General features: G+C 38.5%; 1 protein-coding gene across 1 annotated transcript in view; it reads left to right on the forward strand.

Moving 5' to 3' along the window:
• Positions 1-693: 693 nt before the first annotated feature.
• Positions 694-22,595, forward strand: part of LOC140245952 (alpha-1,6-mannosylglycoprotein 6-beta-N-acetylglucosaminyltransferase A-like) — a gene marked incomplete at its 3' end in the record, with an annotated part of 34,179 nt that continues 12,277 nt past the window's right edge. The window contains exons 1-4 of the mRNA XM_072325412.1: positions 694-952; positions 9,599-9,814; positions 12,141-12,167; positions 16,650-16,739. Of these exons, the coding sequence (XP_072181513.1) occupies positions 694-952; positions 9,599-9,814; positions 12,141-12,167; positions 16,650-16,739 (592 nt within the window). The remainder of the gene's footprint in view (positions 953-9,598; positions 9,815-12,140; positions 12,168-16,649; positions 16,740-22,595) is intronic.

Genomic DNA, 22,595 nt, shown 5'->3' on the forward strand with positions numbered 1-22,595 from the left:
CGCTTGGAGTAGCGCAACACATCATACGAATTGTCCCGGGAGTACGGGTAACACAGCCAAGGATCTTATCTGTCCCAAGAAACGCCACATGCCGAGGTGTTGAGCAAGGCCTGCGGCTAAAACCAGCTCACCGCCACATCACTTACTTCTCTGTTAAACCTCGTGCTGAATTTGGTTGCAGCCAAGATAGCTCCCTAAATCATCAGTCACCAGCCATTAGTGGATTTCAGAGAAAGTGACAGGTCACACTTCTTCTTTCCTCATCTAGTCCACTGCATTCCTTTATTAAAGATCACTGTAAATCTGTGCAACACTATCACAAGGGTATTAAGAAATGATTTAAGGCAGGGTGCCATGGCACTTGTTTTTCTTGGATTTTCCTTCATTTTATCATTATTATGATAGATTGAAAAGGTGACAATACCCTTTTTCTCTCACACCTGGAGGATAATATAAAAGCCACTAGTAAAAGAAAGATCTTTAAGTTTTCTGTGTCTTGATCTACTTTAATAGTACTTGTAGGTTTCCATGCAACCAAAATGTGTTACCACAGGTGATACTTGGGATGAAGTGCTTTTGAAAGAAATGTGAGCATGTGTAAGAAAGTGCAGCCGGCAGGTCAGAGATTCCCATTGACGCTGAGAAGGTAGTACAGCACCCCTCTTCCGGTGTGCTCTTCAGACTGTGAGAAGTATGAGAAATCAAGCCAGAAACAAAAGATGTCTTGTACCTGCCCCCATCTTGTCGCGCCGCTTCGGCGTCTTCGTGTTCCTCACGATGCTCCTCTGGACGTACACACTCTTCACCTTCACCCTCTTCCGCGCGGAGCCGGATGTCCCCGAGAGCGAGAAACTCAAAGAACAGATTTTGGACCTGAGCAAGCGCTATGTCAAGGCATTGGCGGAAGAGCAAGGTGGAGGACAGAATTTACCGGAGTCCTACTCAAGTTATGGTGAGTGTAGTACAGTATTCATCGCATAATCGGGACAGGTTGGGAGTAGCAAACACGGCCCCTTTAAGCGGGGTGCCCGATTTCGCGATGAGCACTCACCATACACTAATGGCATACGACATGTACATTATGTAGTGCACACACACACAAACAACACATGCATACTCACGTACTGTACATGTACATGAATACACAACCACGCTACCCCTCGGCGCGACCCTCTAGCTGTCCCTGCATTCTCGCAATGATGTAGTGTAATCGCAACCGGGTTCTTCTTCTGTCACCTCTCTTCGAACACAAAATATGTGGATTAAAAGCTAGCACTTTCTTAAACATTCGTAGAATTCTTGGACACGTAGGGCATTCTGTATAAATACATATCCACAAGTTACCATGGGAAATGATTACCCAGAACTGATGTGAGAACGTCAATGAAAAGTCCTTCAATCATTCAATCATCACGGCTTGATTGTTTACTTGCCGCGATCACTGCACTGCACATGTGTTGTAGCGATCTGGCTCGCCATATATACACAATGTACAGAAAAGCGAAGGCGGGCAGTGAGCTGAAATGTACGTGTACTGGATGGACAGAGGTCAAAACACACCAGTCCGAAGCTTGCTTTGTAAGTTTGATGTAAACGACAACTGATAGGGAATCTTTGAAATATTGTTGTGGTACTTTGGTAGATTTTTTGTGTAAAATATCAACAAAATCAAAGATCGCTTGAAGAAAAATTGTCCCGTTTATCAGAGGTCCCCGCCCGATTATCCAGTGAAAATAACGTGCATTGGAAATGTTTCTGGGAAGCGTATGTCATTTAAGCGAGGTTCCCGATTATCAGATGCCCGATTATGCGATGAATACTGTATTGGTGTGCTCATAGTCATAATATCAAAAGCTTCGCATTTGTCCTTCACCCGTTGAAGACAAGTTCCGAGAGAAGCCGGGCAGGTGTCTATGAGAAATATGTGTTACAGCAAAATCATTCTGTCCTCAACGGGTTAATAGAAAGGACAATAACGTAACAGTTTTATTCGGTTGAAATTCAGCAGCTGTATAAAAAGCAATCTAATATGCAGGGTTCGAAATTGGCGATGTTCCGCTGGCCATTGGTCACCTGAAATCACGTCGGACTAGCTAAAAATCATAAAATTCTGAAGTTACTATTCCATCTGGCTAGCCAAAATATTGCTACAGTATCAAAACTGATTCTAAGTAGTCCGCCCGGCTAGTTCAAAAAAAAAAAAAAAAAGTTAAGTGCGACCCCTGATATATTTAGATCAGGTTTCAGCAAGACTTGATGAATAGTGTCAGATTTATGATGTTGATGGGGGGAGGGGGTAATTTCGCTGGGCAGTGATTTGGCTCAGTGGGTAGTGCCCTGCTTCCGAATCCAAATGATCCGGGTTTGATTCCAGAGTTTAGTGGAGCAGTGTTGTGTGTAATCATACTATGTTATTGGTCCAGTGGTCCAATCGGAGACATGCCAGACTGCAGAACCTAATGATTTTTATACACGGTTGCACCAAATGAAACTTGTTAAAAAAGTGAGTATTACCTACAGCTGTATAATGCTCCCACTTACACGGCTCCTTCAAATTCTTGGGAGTCTACAGTAGTACACACAAATTTTAGGATAATATTCATTTTTTGCTCTGGCTTTCACTCTGCCAAGAGATTTAGTGGCTTTTAAACTGACTTTTATAGAAAAAAATATGTATATTATACAGTAGTGTCTTGGCAACTGCCTGTTTGGCATTTCACTACAATACATTATTACCGGTAATCAGTAAATCTTTTTTATAAATCTTCTGATTAGGAAGTTTGTAAAGCATTAAATAAACGCAGTGTTTGCTACAATGTATTACTGTTCACTGCAAAAATATAGCTAAGTGCTAAATTATTAATTCCAGCGTACACTGTCAGGTGGTGCAAAATAGTGAAACAAGCAAACAAACAAATAAACAAACAAAGATTTGAGGGCAACTGCCCTCTCCTTCCAGATTACGTAGAGAGCAGTAGTGAAATGCACGCAACAGGTACAGCGTTACCAGTTTGAAGCTATGCATGATGGCTCGTTGATTCTGTTTTCAATTGATAAAAATGCATGCCAAAAAACTTAAACAAATAAACTCAAACTCAAACAACATCAGCAACAACAACAGAAGACTGTACTGCGTTTGTAAAGATGCAATTGTACAAGCATACTTTGTACTGTACGTCACAAACACTTAATTATTCAAAAGCTGAGCTGGAGGAATTTTAATAGATACCCCCAAGGCCCAAAAGTATTTAAAAGAGATGCATCTAATTAGCCGCATTTACACTTACTACGTTGTAACATCGCAATTTTAAAAATCATGATATTTTGGTTCCACCGTTTACACTTGCGCACAAGCATGCGAAGTTTGAGCTTCATGAAACATCGCGATTTTTTTTTTCGGTAGTGCGCATGCGTAATTTACCTCTTTTTCAACATGGCAGCTGAGTGGAAGCGCGCGCTATTCTGTTCGTTTTCACTGCAGTGCAGTATATTTTGATCACAGCTAGCTGGTTGGAACGTTGAGCCAGGGCTTTTTATCAGTACAATGCACCGATGCACACATAAATTTGTGCTTCTCGAGACTGTTTACTTACGGTTTATAGCTTGCTATATTAGATCAAATACGTACTAGGTGTGTAAAACTTCATCTAAGTATGGAAAAGTTGATGACAGCAGCATTCAGGAGGATCATGAAATTTCGCCGATATGACGAAAGTGCATGAGAAGTAGGACTTGGAAGTTAGGACTGATAATATCAGGCGACAGCAAGAACTCACACTTGTTACGTACCTGTACTACTGTATTCCACAAACAACGTATATCGAGAGCAATATGGGCACTCCCACAATCAACGCATTTCTGGGAGAACATTATTTTGTTAAGTCGTCATGGGGTGATGATACGTGGTTGGAGAACTTCAGGTTTGCTACTAGTAGTAGTTTTCACGTACTAGTTTCATCAGGCAGGGAGAGTGAGGTGAGAGACCACGAGCCGATCGAGGATCGGCCGTTTAGACCTGTACACTGTACTGTGTACTTAGTACTCTGGCCAGTGACCGACGTACATACTCTCTACACGTTCCAAAGAGGGATCGGGAGCGCGCGTAAACTCCCGGTGCAATCCGATACCGAAAGTCACGTGATGAAAAATCATGATATTTCTGCAGCTTGGGTTTACACTCGCTAACTTCGCCTCAAACTTCGCCTCAAACTTCGCGATGTTTCAAAAAATCGCACTCCGGCTGGCGATTTTTCTGGCGATGTTTCGAGGGCGTTTGGGTGTAGTTGCTTAGCAACTTGCACCCAAATGTCGCGATTTTAGAAAAATCGCGATATTTCCAAGCAATTGTAAATGGGCCTATTGTCTTTGAAACCATTTTGTTCAACTTCTCTAATCTCCTTCAAATGGCCAGTATGCATGTTAGTCTGACTTTAAAGCCTTTATTGTACCACTTGTACAGCATGGTAATTAATTAATTTCACTGCATATTTGTTTTTTATCGTTATTATTATTTTTTTTTTAATACAAAGATGTGCCAGAGCTGTACAACTCCAAATATGCACATTTATTGCTTTCTGCTTTCCATCTCAGAGCGAGTGAAAGGTTTGAATTTAGTAGACTAGCATTCTGTCACAGGCACTCTGCTACCAGGGAGGTGGGAAGATACCGGTACCACCTCCCTGCTACTACTGAGTATACATGTACTAGGCCCTACCCCTTTCATGCTCTCTTGTAGCAAATTTCACCAGTGCACTCAGGTGAACCTAGGAGATCTCGTTGTAGAAAAGATCTCACAGGAGAAATCCAGGCAAAATGCTGGATGACTTTTCAGATATGCTACCCTCGAACCGTCCCTCGTAAACTCCTTTTAAAGGGATTGTATAGTTTTGGTTGAGACCTAATGTCAGGTTTCTAACATTTTTTTGGCGAGATAATGAGAAACCTTTTATGAAATATGAAAGAGCATGTAATTCTATGGGGAATTCAATGTTTATTTGATGAAAATTGGTTTTGAAATGGCTGAGATATCCAAAAAAGAGCGATTCTAATAAAGTGTGGGACCCACACTTTATCACGATCGCTTTGTTTTACTTTATTTTTGGATGTCTCAGCCATTCCAAACCCGATTTTCATCAAATAAACTTTGAATTCCTCCTAAAATGGTATGTTCACATACACTGTACTATTTCATAAACGTTTTCTTGGTATCTTGCAAAAAGTTAAAAGCCCAATTCTCATCTCTACCAATACTGTACTATCCCTTTAACTGTTGCTAGGTCTGGGAATTCCCACATGATGCTGCAGTGAGAAAGGCATCGTGGGTAAACTCCCATGAGGTGAAAAGCGAAGGTCAGCATGCCGACAGTGTCTTGCGACCATTTTTGCATGCGCCATAACATTTAGGCCTACTACAGTGGGGTACTTTCAGCGCAGAAGAGCAGGGGGGGGGGGGGCATTTCATGAAGCATTTTGTCCGACAACTTGTCGGACAAAATTTGCCCTCAGCCAGTCAGATGCATGGATTTCAGTAGCTTTTGACATTTTGTCAGATGAAATATCCGACAAAACGCTTCATGAAATGCCCCCCTGATGAGGGGAGAAATGCAAGTGAGGCTCATTCACTGATTTGAAAGAAAATCTTTAGTCGACCAGTGTAACAAGTTTGATTCCCTGTGGAATCTTCCCATGATACTCTGAGATAAGCGTAAAATTTTGTACACAGTTTAATTGAGTACCTGCAATACAGAAACATAGAGGAGAAAGGTTTTATTATCAAGAGAGTAGTTTAACAGGGTCTGACACTAAGTGTCTTGTCTGCTACGCATCTCTCTATATTCTGTTTGTTTTCATGTCGCATTCTTTTTTTTTGGGGGGGGGGGAGCGAGGGGGGTGGTGAGGGTTATCGCTTTCAATGCTACAATGTATCATTTTGGGAATGTGAGTAGGGCCAGGGGGAGGGCTTGACGCTTGCTGCCTCTAAAGGGCATCCTCCTGTGAGACCAAAAATTTTCATTGAATAATATGCATTTTAACTTCCGCAAATTTTGCAAAAGCCAAGCTTTGCGAAATTACATGTACACTGTACATATAAGTTTGTGTACATCACTATAATGCATTGGATGCCAGTGATATACCCCCACCCCTCCACACAACCCTGTATTACATGTAATTCAGCACACCTTGTACACTCAAATGACTCAATTGTGCATACATATTAAAATATGGACACAAAACAATAGTGAAAATGCAGACTTTACAATATAGACATTGTCATAAAACTGTAAAGACTGACAAAGTTCTTCAGGCATGGATAGTTGCACAGTAGCTGCACTATTTAAATGTGCGTTATCCTTAAAGGTACCGTTTACCATTGGGAGCAGTGTATTTAGATTAAAAAAAATGTTCAAGATATCACATTTGATGCATATACAAGTAGGTCAGTTGTATCACAAAACATCTTACCTTGTAACAATTTTGCAATAAAGCCTAAAATATAAGGAGATACAATGTATCACTATTTTTCTCATTAAACCGCAACCGTAGACAGTTTAGTCTTGAAACATTCTTATTATAACATTGTTTACATTTTGTTTATTTACAGTGTGATGTAATAATAAACATGGATTATACTGATTCAATTTTTTACATCAATTGGTTGTTTCTACCCTTCACTCACATTTTAGAACTATTTTGAAGTAGTGAATCGGGGTTTTTGTTTCTTCTTCAAAATGGTCAAGAATCTAATTCAAAGATTTTGAACAGGATTCATCTTTACTGAAATGGTAGGTTTCAATACTCCCCTATTGTGTACTCGTGCATCGTTCAATTCAGTATGAAAAGTGCACATAGTTTGTGTAATTTCATACTTGCCAACTAGTAAGATTTTATCAGATTCAGTAAGATTTTTTACGTTAAAAATAGAAAAATCAGATTTTCTGTCAGAGAAATCAGATTTTTGAAAAATATTTAGATATTTATATACATGTACCTTTCATGTGTATTTTCTGAAGATTTGACCGAAAGTAAGATTTTTAACTTCAGTTTGCATATGAAATAAGATTTTTGCAATCCACGAGTAAGATATTTCATCTTGAAATGTTGGCAGGTATGTAATTTCATAGAGTGTGCACATACAATGTGTACATACCGTAAGTATGTGTGCATCTGAGTAAATCGAACTTTAATAAGTTAAAAAATGTACATTGTGGTTGTGCACAAATTGTACATCATCAATGAGCAATGACAACAAAGAAAACCAAAAATCATAGCCTGTCATCATTTGAGTTTTTGTATTTCATTGGTTTGCTCATTGTAGGAGGAGTTGTTATGTCATTATGTGGGGATACGCCTGATGATTGTATTGTCCAAGTTGCTCACTGAGTGTGGGATAGAATTTATTCATGTAAAAAATGTTTGATTGTAGTTGTACCCTGTTTTTCTGCACAAGTGTTGCGTGACTTTACAATGTATCAAATTGAACTTTTGACTTCCGCATCACATTAATAAAGTACTGTCAATATATAATTTGCTGCAATTAGGCCTGTATGCATATGCTTGCTTTGCTGGTAAAAATGTAGATCTATAATATGCACACTGTTGCATGCATTGGATAGAAAAGTTGCTTGTCTCAACACTGGTTACAAGTACATGTGTGTACCCTGTACAAAAGTGTAATACATGTAGAAGTTCTTGTAGATGCTATAAAAATCTTGCACCACTCAATCCTGAGTACCATTCAATTATAATTTGGAATGATGCATGCTTACAGTATAGAATCCTACATGGGCATCTATAGGTAGCTGTAATCTTGATCATCTATACTCAACATGACATTTCCTAACCATAAAATTCTTCCTTAAAGCTACCAAACAGTAAGAAGAATATGTTGTAGCACTTGTACAGTGTACAAGGTATCATGTGTGCATCCTAAGTTTCCCCTGATTTGAACAAAGGTTAAAGTGAAAAGTGAAACACATAAAATTGTAAAAAAAGTTTGGCAGTGCACATATACTACATTTGAAATTTTTTATTGTCCATTTTGTAGTGTATACTTGCAGTAAAAATGCATATTTCTCATTTCAAAGGGTGTGTACAGTTCTGGTCGAGGTGAGGATTTAGCTTTTAACCCGTTGAGGACGGACTGAGTTTGCTACAACACACATTTCCCATAGACACCTGCCCGAGTATACTCGGGACTCGTTCTCAACGGGTTAACGTTTTGCGAGATATTCAGAAACCACTCTATGAGATGTCAAAGAGCATGCAGTTCTAAGGGGTATCAAAAGTTTATTTGATGAAAATCGGTTTTGAAATGGCTGAGATATCCAAAAACAAGGTGAAACAAAGAAATCCTAATAAAGTTGTGGCATGTCACCTTTTATTATTAGCACTTTTTTGGATCTCAGCCATTTGAAAACCAATTTTCGTCAAATAAATGTTGAATCCTTCTTAAAATTACATGCTCTTTCATATTTCATAAGAGGCTTTTCATTAATATCTCACTTAGGAATGTTCAAAACATGAATCCCCACCTCAACCAGTACTGTACAGTCCCTTTAACATAAAAAAAAAACAAACCAAAACTCAAATTTAAATACAAAAAGTTGTTTGATAATGTACATGTATGAGCAGGGAATAATTTTACTTCTCAAATTTGATTAGCAAATACTTTGATCAATTACAGTCCTACGTGTATTTAGAAAAAAAAAAAAAAAAAAACTGCTACACACAAGAAATTTTGTATAGTGGAGTCATATAAAAAATGCATCTGAAACAAATTGCAATGCCATACCAGGAAAATCATTCCTTGATGAGTCATTGTGAAGAGGACGTCGTGAGTGTACAGATTCCAGAAGGTGATTACATTGAAATAAGGAATTCCCGTTAACTCTGTGCATGCAATACAATAGGTTTACTTATGTACAAATGTGAGGAGTTTCGGGGCTTCGTTCTAAGAGGAGCCTGATGATCATTAAGTGCCGTTACCCTGGTGAGCTGCAGTATTTATCTCGTTAATTACACAGCTATGTGCTGTTTGGTCAATGCTTGTTGACGAGACCTACAGATGGGCTAGTGTCTGGAAGGTGCCCATGCAGGCTGCAGCCTACAGGATGTAGAAAGGATTTAATACCTCATTAGTTTTACATAATTTAGATTAATACTTGTAGGCTTTGAATGGTTCGGGGAAAATATCCATAGACAAATGTAGCAGAACTTGGTTTAATTCTTGGATTGTGAATTTTTGTTGAAAAGGTTGCCTAGGCATGGTATGATACTAAAGGTGTATCTTTTTATTATTATTTTTTTTTTTTTAATACAAAAAGTCTGTGACCATTGTTTTGTCAGTAGAAACTGGAATACAATGTACAACCTGTACATGTATTAAACTTAAGTTGTGTACAGCTGTACACTGTACTTATCTGTGGTAATGCAAACAAAGATACTTGTGTACATGCTTTGGTAGTGAATGATCTAAAAATGGATAATAAACATTCATTGATCTTGGACTTGAACTTCTCTGTTTTTCTGCTTCTTTCCATTTCTCTTCTTGTCCCTGTCTGTCTGTCCACTTTTCTGTTTGAATGTCCATCTCCCACAGACCTGAAAAAGACCATGGCAGTGTTACTAGATAGCATCCTGGAGAGACTGGGCAAGCTGGAGAAGAAAGTGGACAATGTGATAGTCAACGGCACCCAGGGTTTCCTGAGGAATTCTACCAACGGCAAGGAGGGGCAGAATGGAGAAAACCAGGAGGGCGGTGGAGGGGACGGTCACAAGGGGGGCGATTCCAAGGAGGGCGTGGACAGTGCCAAGAGTGAGTACCTCTTCCCTGCAGTTTTGTCTAGAACATCTGTGATAGGTCAGGGCCCTGTTTCAAAAAGCTGTTCGTACATGTAAGTGTACAAACGACTTAAGAATGACTGGTGATCAGTTCTGATGTGCTATTCTTATCAGAATTTCAATTATTCAGCACAAGAACTGATCACCTGTTGCTCGTAACTTGTTTGTAACTTTATGAACAGCTTCATGAAACACCCCCCTGGTTTATTGAAACAGTATTAAGAGTTTGAATGCAAAAACCGAAGTCTTATGCCATTTCTTTTCTTTCTTTTTTTTAAATAGAGGTCATTACAAAACATGATCCTGTATCACAAAACCAACAAAAATTCAATAGATATGGATTTTCTAGTTTAGAGCAGATTTTATAATAGCAGACTTGAGTTTTAAAATGATGTAAAACTCAATTCAAATGGACTGTCCTTTTAAACCTACATGTATGTAGATACTGGAAAGAAAGCTCGCTCAGGAAAAATGTGTACTGAGAGAAGAGATTTTTATTAACCCATTAAGGACAGACTGATTTTATTACAACACGCATACTCCCAAAGACACCTGCCCAAGTATGCTCCGGAACCGTCCTCCATGGGTTAAGTATTAGGGTTTATTCAAGCACTTAATCTTACCAAGCCATGCTCTGTGCAGTGAATAGGACCAAAACAGGATGTAAAACTGTATCCAACAACAATAAAGGGATTATTAGATTAACCTGAAATTGAGCAGGCTCTACTGATAACCCCGGCTGAGGATGAGTCCTGAGTATGCTTGGGCCAGTGTCTATGGGAAATGCATGTTGTAGCAAAATCAGCCCATCCTCAGTGGGTTTATTTAATGCATTCTATCCATGACTTTAAATATCAACTTTCAAAGCAGTAGCACCACCCTCTCCAAAGTTATTAGAGTAGATATTGAAGAGTCTGTATTAAAAGGTTTTTTAAAGAAATAAAAAGTGGCCTCTTTTTATACCCTGATGTACACCTGGTCACACTAGTCTGCAAAAAAGTAGAAAAAATGCAAAATCGTAGAAAAAATGCTGAAAGCACAATTTCCCATTCTTTTTATAATCCCAAGAATTGCGTTTTTAGAAAATATGAACAACTTAAGATTGTTAACATGTAGGCTGACCTATTCACGTATTTCACCTATAGAAAATCAGGGCATGTAACTTTTTTTGTTGGTTTTGTGACGGACAGTGACAAATTCAAAAATATATATATTTTCAATTGTACTGCACTTGTTACAAAACAAATATTCTTGAAGATATCGTGAAAATGATCACTTATATATTCTAATTATTTTCTTTGTTTTTCAACAGCTTAAATCTCAAATATCTCCTGTTGATAAAAATGGATAGATTGATTTTTGCATTTAAACTCTTTATACAATATAATGCAAACATGCAACATCACAAATGCCCCAGAATGTGACTCCAGCAAATCAAAAGTAAAACATAAAAAAAAAAAACAATCAAGAGTGTAAGTGTCAGATGCTTTTCCTCGTTGTCAGAGTTTTTGTGGAGTGATTGCTGTTGCTTTCCAGGAATTGATTTCAGTTTCTATAGCAAGGTAAAATCTCCGTCGGTGATCTACACTGTCACCTCCCTGGTCTTTCTCTCTAGAGTTGTGTTTAGGACTAAAGTCCCATACATGATTGCATCCAGTGATGTATCACTATTGAGTGTCAACCTGGTAAAAAATGAGATGATGTACTTGTAGGTGAGAAGTTTTGAGATGGTGATAGTGTTTATGAGTGGTGTATCTGTAGTACCTGTATAGCAAAAAAGAACAATCCTTGCCAGATGGTACTCAATTTTTCTATACAGATAATACACATCAGCAAGGGCGTTAGTAAGAGTCACCTACAAAAGGTAACCTTTGGAACAAAACTTGCCCAAGACGATAGCCAAGATAGCCGAGGGTGTTTGGACTGTTTCAAAGATACTGAATGTGGGTAATTATGCCAGTGCAGTAACCAAATGATGTGTATCATATTATAAAGTAGATCCTTGTCATTTGATAAGATTCAGCAGCAGCCATCTTTGCGGGTAAAACAAAATAGTGAAATCACTACCATTCACGTAGACCAACTATGCATCGAGACCTGAAGTGTGCTGATTTAACCAGAATTTAATGTTAGACAATATAAATGCCTGGTCATTATGCACACTCTCGGCCAATCACTTGATTAGGATCTGTTTCATCATTCTCCCTTTAATGTACTTTCTAGCTATTAAAGAAGAGGGCTGAGAAATTGATGTTAATAATGTCATACATTTGTACGCGCTCATATCTTTCTGTTAATAGGAAAGGAAACGATAGCTATACTGAATGGTAAGTGTGTTTTGATTTCTTTATGAGCATGGCATCACTCTCTCATGCAATACACTCCTGAACCTCACATTCAAAGCTTTAATACTGCTTTTCCTTTACAGGTAGGGGAGTTGTCAAATTCAATACATGTATACCTGTTTATTTCATTGATTCAGTTGCCAACGGAGAGGTGTGGAAGAAGAGAATTTTCTTTAATATTACATCATGAATTTCTGTTGGGCCACGAGTTAAGAATGATGGGTTTAAATGTATGCCACCTGCCATCTTTTTTTTTTGTTCAAGGTACAATTTGTACATAATTTACTGTTACGTGGACATGAGTTTTAGGAATGGTTGATTTTGTGCCCGCTGTATGGCCACTGAGAAAATTGGATACAAGTTCTACAAATATATCCCCTCATAGCGTGCCCTGCATTCACACTTGTCTCTGAGCCTCTAGGAGCCCTTTCAGACTGCCAAACGAATGTGAGTGAATCCATGATTAGAAACATGTGTGTTTCCTGCATTCGTACTTTTGAAAGCAAACTTTGAATACAGCTTATTATCACATTTTTACCAAACATAATTTTTCAAGGTATTGTCGCCGGTTGTAGACAGGAGGGGTTTTATGATATCAAGATTTGCTGCCATTTTTTTTTTTTATATATTATAATGGAGAGTGTGACCTTCTTTCGCTCACTTCTTCCAAGAAACAGTGCAGATTCTCTCACAAAGATATGAATTAAAGGGATGGTACAGTATTGGTGGAGATGAGAATTGGGCTTTTAAGTTTTTGCGAGATACCAAGAAAACACTTATGATATAGTACAGAGCATACCATTTTAAGAGGAATTCAAAGTGTATTTGATGAAAATTGGGTTTGGAATGACTGAAACATCCAAAAACAAAGTAAAACAAAGCGATCGTAATAAAGTGTGGGTCCCACACTTTATTAGAATCGCTCTTTTTTGGATATCAGCCATTTCAAAACCGATTTTCATCAAATAAATGTTGAATTCCTCATAGAATTACATGCCCTTTCATATTTCAGAAGAGGTTTCTCATTATCTTACCAAAAAATGTTAGAAACCTGAAATTAGGTCTCAACCAAAACTATACGATCCCTTCAAAAGGGAGCTGCGTGTTTGATGAATGATACATACTATGTACTTCACTGGGGAGTTTGCAACATACCTGTGGTAGGGAATGACATTTCCGGTTTGTGCTCAGTACGGAGTTTGATTTCAGCATCTGCACAGTCAGGGACTCCTAACAGGAGTAGAAATGTGCTTCAGAAAAATGGTTACAATGGTTAATATTCTTGGGTTTTCCCCCATCCTTTTTTAAAAGCAGTCTTAAAGTGGACAAGGAGGCTGTTCAATCATCAGATTTTTCATCCTTTAACAACTGACTGTTCACTCATCAAATATTGCTGGGAACAGGTTAACAGATAGCTACAGCGTACCGGTATCTACTGTATAATGGGTTTACAGGTTACTCGGGGGGGGGGGGGGGGGGGGGGGTTCTGATTGAGGATGTAGCTCATACAAGCGTATAACATGGGTATACATGCACACGTGAAGTGTTTGTCGCCCAAGTTGTGACTCTACCTCCAGTTCTCTCCTTGTACCCAACAAGTTTAAGAGGCCAAAGGGGAGGCCTGCAGCTCAAGTATTCATACCATGAATTGGAATTTTCACTGAAAATCCCCATCACTCTGATTTCCCCATAGAGATCGGGAGACAAGTGTGAATGAAGAGACGGTGGGTTTGCTCTTTGGAAGGATCATGGATGGATCCTCTCTAAACTGCTGGACCTAAAAACCACAGATCATCCACCACATGCTCCTTCCATTGACAGTGTATTCACATGTTGTTCCACCTCTGGGTTTGGATTGCCTTAGTGGGGAATGTTCCTCCTCTTTAACCCTTCAAGTGCTCAGGAATTACGTAAAGCTTGACCTGTTGAGGACGAGTCTCGAGTATACTCGGGCAGGGGTCTATGGGAAATCTGTCCTCAACAGGTCAATTGCATAATTAACATTGCCAAAACTTTTTGTCAGCATCCAGTATTAAACCCTTCCAAAACTGGACCTACTGCTGTAGCTTTGCAAAATTTTCAAGCCCATTCATGCAGGTGCAGCAGTGGGCCTTTGTCCAACATGGAGGCCTACGTCCAACGTGGAGGCCATTGGGACACAAAAGGGATTAGGTGGGATTAGGTAATCTTTCCTCATTCACAATTATATTGTAGTTTCCAGACATCGGTGCCAGTGGGCAGAGAAACCTGTCTAGTGTGTGTGCCAATCAGTGAACAAAGCAAAGTGAGGGTTAGAAGACCCTGTAAATAGTGGCAGGAGGGGAGGATGTACCACTCCTTTCACGCACCATCAAATTCAGTGGTTTCACTCTCTCCCCAGTAGTGGCCCTCACATTTTCTTCTTCAGAGCTTGCACTCAAAGACATGCACATACATCGTTTTGTCTTTTAGAGACATTAAAATGCAGATAAGCAAGTCTTTGTTTTTAATACTGGCATTGTCTTGTAGCAAGAGCACTGAGTAAAATGTGTTGGTGTCTCTAAGCTGCGGGTTTTGCCTCCTGTGGTGGAACATCATCAGTGAATGCGCTCAGTTTCTGTGAAGTGAGTGGGGTCTATTCACCAGGGGGGTCACTGCAGGTGGTGATGGTAATGGTGGTGGTGGTGGTGGTTGTGGTGGGGAAGGGGGGGGGGTACAGTGTATGTCACATGAGTTCATTATCAGTGTCAATATCATCAGAGTTGATTCTGTACTGTCACTGGAGTTGATCCTGCTGGTGGAATTAAGTTGACAAAAGTCATGTAACTTTAACATTTGTTCCACATCTTCAAGGATATCATGTAGCTTGACAAATAGCAAAGTACATACTCAAGGTCAAGAGTGGATGGGAGTACAATTACAATTGTTCATGATTAGTGTAGTGATAAACAAACAACTGTTCTAGCTGTTTTAAAGCTGTGGTTAGTATTACAACTCTCTCCTCTCCCTCTCAAGATGCTTTCTGCTTTGGGCTCCTGCCTTGTGCCCAAATGTCCTTTCATGCCAATATTAACCTTCAATGATTTCAGGCTGTTTTGATATCGGCAATGTCGTCATTAGTAACCCACTAATTCAGCCACGAACAGACATCAGTGGCAATGCATGACATGGGCAGTAAAGTCCTTAAACTTGTGTGATGAACCAATATTGATATTTACACTGCTGTCTTTTCTTCTTCTTTTTTTTTGCATCTTTGCTGAATTTCTTCATATGTGCCAAGTTTTATCTACATTGCAGATGTATGTTAATCAAACAATGTTTCATACAGGGCTTTCACAAGCCCGGTAATAGGGCCTTTGATATTTACATTATACATGTACACCCTTGATCAAAGTCAAGTCTTGGCGAACAATAGTTTTTATGGTGAACAAAGGTCAAACTTTTATTGTTGTTTTTTTCTATGCAGCAAAATCTCAAGATACAAGGAAAACCAAGGACTTCCTTGTCACTTTCTGTACTCCAAAATGTCTGAAGAAAAATTGGCTTTTTATCTTTAGAACTAAACTTTATTTTTTTCTTATGTCTTAGGTTCTTTTGTTGAGATTGAAAGTGTGGCTTTAAATCATGGCTACAAATCTATCAGGGCATTCAGACGCAAAAAATTAATACGAGAACGGTATAGCTGTACCAAAACGGTATAGCTATACGATGAATTTATACATCTGAACGCTGACTAACGAAACAACATAATTGTTATAGAGAAACAACGGTCAGAGCATCATTTCTAACTAGAACTCGATAACGAATCAGTATTCCGTGTGTGTCTGAACGTAAGGCGACCATAGAACGGTATAACTGGGTGGGGCTTGATGGGAGTGCGCACGAAAGGTGACCCCCACAGCTGTCACTCATGACTATTTAACAGCATGTGCAGTGGGAAACTGCACATCTATACGACGTTTCCCAGAATGGTCGAAATTAGTGTCTGAACGGTTTCTCGGCTATATTGATGATTCTTTAAACGCCATTTCATTATCAAGTTTTGGTATAAAATGGCATGTGTCTGAATAGGGAGGTTATGATCTGTTGTGCAAATCGTACTTCATGTTAGTAATCGAACATAATATACATGTTTGTACACCAAAAGCCTTACAGAACTACTAGATCACAGATCAGTTAAACAATTGATGAATTCACTCTTTTATCATGATTTATTATTTATACTTTAGGCCTATATATGTTGTGATCAGTGATGGTCAATACTGACAAATTGATTGTCATTTAGACTATTGATATATAAACTGATAAATTGATGGACTGCTATAAATGAGTTGCAATATAATGTGTAGTGACTACACTTTATTACATTTAAAGGAGGTACTGAGATAGATAAAAGTAGAAATTTGTGTTAAAGTCACAGATGTCTGCCTTGCATCGTACATCGTTATCACAAATTTATGTGAATCTTGGGGCTTCTGTTGGCAGACAAAGGTAGTGAACGCATCAACGTGACATTGATGGATTGGGAGGACAGGTTAGAGATCATTCGCAAAGCTGCGGTGCTGAACAGTTATGGTAAGGCCCAGAGTTACCATTTGCGGAGCTGTGCAAAATATCCTTGGTGTAGGCTACTCCTTTTGAGCATGATGACTGGATATTAACAATTTCTGTGGTGTTGCTGCAGTTTTGTAAATCTTAAATTTTGCAGTATTAAATAAAACACTCCTTTGGTGAAGGGATGTTGTGTTCAAAGAACATTACTTGTATTTTGATAAAAGATGGTGTTCATCAAAGAGAACACAAGAAGATTCTTTAAAGCTGCTTTCATCACTTTTTGATAATTTAGTCTCTTCTTCACATTTGTGTGTGTGTTTTTTTTTTTAGAGCACTTGGTTTGGTTGCAGGGCAGGGCAAATCCCAAATCTTTATTCTAGACATCACAAAATTATAGGAATAATTAATCTGTGATGTCATAATTAGGTAACTGTGACTTCATCAATGATCTTCATATAACTTTCAAAATATTATAAGCACAGATTTTTGTAATGTGAATCAAAACAAGTGTGTGGTAGGAAATGGCCAAGATCAGTCTCATGCATTTTTCCCCAATAATGTCGTGCTGACTTCATCCTTTAATCGCTCTGTTATGGCATTTGCAATGTACATGTATCAAAGCTCTAATCATGAATCCGCTTCAATCTGCTAAATTTCAAAAGCCACTCATGCAAAGTATTGCAAGTTCATCTGCCGACATTCAGTTAAGATATCATCTTTGTATCAGCTTGATACATTCATATATACAATTGTATGTTAGATACATCATCATCTACAAGTATGTATAGGTCCATGGTGTAACACTGATCTTTTGCTTCCTTTCATTCAAGACCACAATTACACTTGTGTGAATTTGTCAATGACATGATTTTGGTTGATTTGAAGTTGTTCCTTTGCCATTTGATCATTCTCATTGCAGAAGCTGTATCTATTAGAATCATCATTTCATACATTTGTATGATTCATTATCATCATTTTGTAACGCATTATACGTACACCAGTAAATAGACCAGTTTATATGTTTTCAGGTAAGCATTTTAATGAGCATTGATAATGGTATGAACATTGAATACACTGTACTTCACTCACAATAATTGTCTGTATAGGCCCCATAGTGTGATCGGTCTTCACTTTACATTGATCCAGTATGTTATGATATAAAGAATGCAGAGGTTGACAAACCATACATCTTTAGCTACAAGTACGTTTGTACTTGACCTGTACCTTTGACCTGCTGTCATTGCTCTGCTGTGTACTATGATTATTTTATACATCTCTCAAAATATGATTTCTGGACCCTAAATATTATCTCATCATTTTCTGAAGTTTCCATTAAAACATTGTGGAGGACTTGTTAATAGTCACTCCTGCTACAGCTGTATATTAATACATGGTACGTAGGTAAATTGATCAGTGATCATACAAAACTATTGTACACTGTAATTGTATATCGAGACCATGAAGTCCAGGTATTGAAAGGATCAAATACACATGTATTTCCACCTTCATGATCAAATACAATACATTACAATGCACTTCAATGTCCATTCGTTTTCAATGATGTGTGTGTGAAATACAAAACTGTACATGTCATTCATATTTCCTTTCTTTCCTCGAACCATGATGTGATTTTAGTATCTTGCCTCACCACTTTTGCTATTAAAAGATTTTATTCAAGCTGCAAACTGTACTATTGCATGGATACATACAGGAGGACAAAGATAAAAAGCAAAAGATGTATAGATTTGATGCGTCCGTGATATGGGGAAACAGATCATCAGAGGTGTAGCATTGCAGGATGTGTTTTCAATGCCATAATAACTCAGTGACTCACTCTGATATCAAAAGTCATTTGCTGCATACACGTTGAAGAATTTAGCTGTGTTAGTAAATACCACAGTAATTTTGTAGGACAGATCTCATTGGTGAAATACCAAGGTAATGATACACCACCTATTAATGCCTTTGCTACCATTCTCATTCACCAATTACAGCTATTTCTGGTGCATAAAATGACATGCACTTTATATGCACTTTACAGTGTACATCTCCAGCAGGAAGAGACATGTGCAAAATGTGTCGGGTCAGTTCAGCCTTACACCACTGTATGATGGATCGTATTTCACATATCGTACGCTCAATCAAATCTGGCATACATACATTGGATTTCTTATGCAGTTTGAATTACCACGACCCTAGTTTCTTAGTATTGAGGATGTCACACCGTACAATATTTCACAGTGTGTCTGCATGAAACATTATCATGCAAAATACTGCAGTACACTGTACACCTGTTTCACTGTGTACGTACATTGATACATTGGATGGGGTGGGGGGGGGGGAGGGTAGAAGTTTCAGACTGTTAGATCAAATGAGACATACGTTAGTCATAATAAAAGATATTTGTCAAAATTGCCAGCTTACGTACATTCATACATGCTGTATAACATGTGTCCCAAATCATCAGTGAGTGTTATTATTGTACCACTCTGACATTAATCAATGTTTAATACAAATCATGTGACTCTACAATATAAATTTCTTGTGCTTCACCACTCTCATTCATTGTTGGCTGAAAAAAAGAAGAAGAAAGACTACAAAGAGAATGTGCAATAAAGAGATACTGACAAAGATTCTTTTCTTCTTTTTTTATTAAATTCTATGTCCCAATTATGTTTCCATCAATAGAGCCATTTCACCAGATGCCGTATTCATCAGTGTGCAGTTGCGTGTATTTGTGACCGTGCACCACAAAACGAACAAAAAGTCGCACACACTGATTTTGTGTGAGGACTGAATATAGGTGAATAGGGTCAACCGAACCGATGTTGACTTTTTCATATTTTCTGAAAGAGCAAGTCTTCTTCTACATTATGCTAAAATTTGAGATCATAAAATGGGCAGGAAAGTGTGCTTTTTAGCCGTTTTTCTGGAACATTATTTGGCAGAATAGTGTGATTAAGTGTGTCTTTAGAGTCCTGTTTCATTTCTTAAAAACCTTGTACACACTCTTCACTTTCAAGTCCTATAACTTTTGAAGGGATAACTCTACTGCTTTGAAAGTTGGCATTAATTAAGGACAGAATGTGTTAATAAGGCATGATCAATTTCAGTTCAATCTGATAATCCCTTCATTGTTGTTACTCTGGTGGTTTACATCCTGTCTTTTGTCCCCTTCATGGCACAGCCAGCACGGCTTGGTAAAGTAAAGCGCTTGAATAGACACTGTACTTCAGAGCCTCTTTTCTTAGTACACACTTTTCCTGAGTGTGTGCCTTCTTTCCAATATTTAGGTAGGTTAGGAGAGTCACATTGGTTTGAGTTATACATCATTTTAAAGTTAAAAGTCTGCTCTTTCAGAATATGCTCTTAACTAAAATTTCATGTCTGGCGACTTTTTGTGTGTTTTGTGGTGCAGGGTCACATTTGTTGCTTCTTTCAGTCAATATGTACTCCTGAAAAATCTGACTGATTTTAAAAAGAGCAGTATGATTATCATCTACAACTGAATATCCTGACCTGTTCCTGATAATGTTCCATCTCTACCAGATCCATTCTATCTTCACAATTTTAGTGTACTTGTGGACTGACATGCAATTTGATGGTCATCAAGCATTGACAGTCTTCAAGAATGATGTGTTTTCATGGGTACTAAACTGTACATGTAACATCTTGTATTAAAACTAATAAATACTCCAACCATAGTGAACTTTACCATGAATTTTTGAAAGCTTTTTTACATATTCTGCCACTGCCAATTTCTCCTCAGTTTATGAAGAGATGAATTCACTCATGTATTCACTTTGTGTATACAGCTGCGCTTGCAGTGTGACTATAAAGGAACAGGCAACACAAAAATGTACAAACTATTCAATTTTTTGTTTTGCTTCCTTTAAAATCCTTGTCCTGTGAATATCAATTGTGCTTTTAAATATTCTCTCGCATCAGTGCGCATACTGAAAGAGGTTTTTCCTTTGAGAAAAATAAGGGGAAAGAATTGGTCAAAAGAGCATGAATAGGTAACCATTGTGCTGTTGCTATTCAGATGCACAAGGCAGGCAGAATTTTGCCACAACCCTCATTGCAACCCCATGATGTGCTCTGCATTTAATGCCTACAGCAGGGGATTTCCCCCTCAGTGTGTAATGTATGATACATTGTATGTCAACAGCTTTAAAATTCACCACCCTCATTATTCAATGATTAGAGCAAACATGTACATTAAAGGGATGGTGTAGTATTGGTGGAGATGCGGATTAGGCTTATCATTTTTTGTGAGATACCAAGAAACCATATGAAATGATACAGAACATGCCATTCTATAAGAGGTATCCAAAGTTTATTTGATGAAAATCAGTTTTAAAATGGCTGAGATATCCAAACACAGAGCAAAACACAGGAATCCTAAATACATAAAACTTGTCTACTTCACAGACGTCCGTCGTCCGTCGTGAGTAAACTTTTTACATTTTCATCTTCTTCTTGAAAACCCCAGACCGATTTTCATCAAACATGGCAGGTACATATAGCATCCCTAGGGGGTTAGGAACTCAATTGTTAAAATGGGCACCATGCCCCACCCAGGGGGCCCCTAAACCCCCCAAAATTAAGGAATCTGTAAAAATCTTCTTCTCTAGAACCAGAAGTGATAGAGCTAAGTTAATACTATGAGTTAGTACATTGATGACTGTAGTTTCAAGTTTGTTCATGGCAGAATCAGGGCTGCCCCCCCTTTGGGATCCAGGGGAGGGGTCCTAATCGGGCCTAAATTGTACATTTTCATCTTTTTCTTGAGAACCCCATGACCCATTTTCACCAAACTTGGCAGGTAGCATCCCTAGGGGGTTAGGATCTCAATTTGTTAAAATGGGCACCATGCCTCACCCAGGGGGCCCCTAAGGGGGGGGGGGCAAACCCCCAAAATGAAGGAATCTTTAAAAATCTTCTCTAGAATCAGAAGTTATAGAGCTAAGATAATACTATGAGTGAGTACATTAATGACTGTAGTTTCAAGTTTGTTCATACGGTTGTAGCAGATCCAGGGGTGCCCCTCTTTGGGGGGGGGGGGGGGGGTTGGGAAGGTCCAAATGGGGGCCTGAATTATACATTTTCAACTTCTTCCTGAAAACATCATGATGGATTTTCGTCAAACTTGGCAGGTAGCATCCCTAGGGGGTCAGGATCTCAATTTATCAAAATGGGCACCATGCCCCACCCAGAGGGCCCCAGGGGACCCCATCTCCCCAAATCAAGGAATCTTCAAAAATTTGGGCCCTTATTGTACATTTTCATCTTCTACTTGAGAATGCCTGGTCAAATTTTAGTAGAGCTGTGACTAATTTAGATTAGTGACTGCGTGAAAGGTGAACTTGCGATACTCAGGTGAGTGCTAGACCCATGGGTCTCTTGTTTTTTTTTTTTTAGTTAGCAAAATTTTCCATTGAACGTGATGTAAACATTGTCATCAATGAATACACACAGTCCATTGTACGAAATTGTATGTTATTTGTATATCACGCGCAATGTGCTGTAGATGATATTCCTGCATACAAGTTACAGTGCAATGTGAAAGCTCATATATTGTACTTGAATATCAAAGTAGAGTATAGACATGACATAATTTTGGACCTCTTTTAATTGTCCTGATTAGAGGGGGCAACTACTCTATTAAACCCATGTACTGTCTTCGGTTGTGAAGGCAAAGGTACACTGTACACTTTCATATGATGTACTTTGATGGACATGTGGCAAGAAGCATTCACTTGTGTGTATCTGTGAAGTCACTGTTGTGTATCCGTTTTTCATTGCTTCAAAAAATGTGTATGCTTCATTTTGGTGAATGGCATTGCAGAAAGTAAAAAAAAAAAAGAAACTTAA

Source organism: Diadema setosum, unplaced genomic scaffold (genome assembly GCF_964275005.1).
Source record: "Diadema setosum unplaced genomic scaffold, eeDiaSeto1 scaffold_83, whole genome shotgun sequence".
Classification (NCBI taxonomy): Eukaryota; Metazoa; Echinodermata; class Echinoidea; order Diadematoida; family Diadematidae; genus Diadema; species Diadema setosum.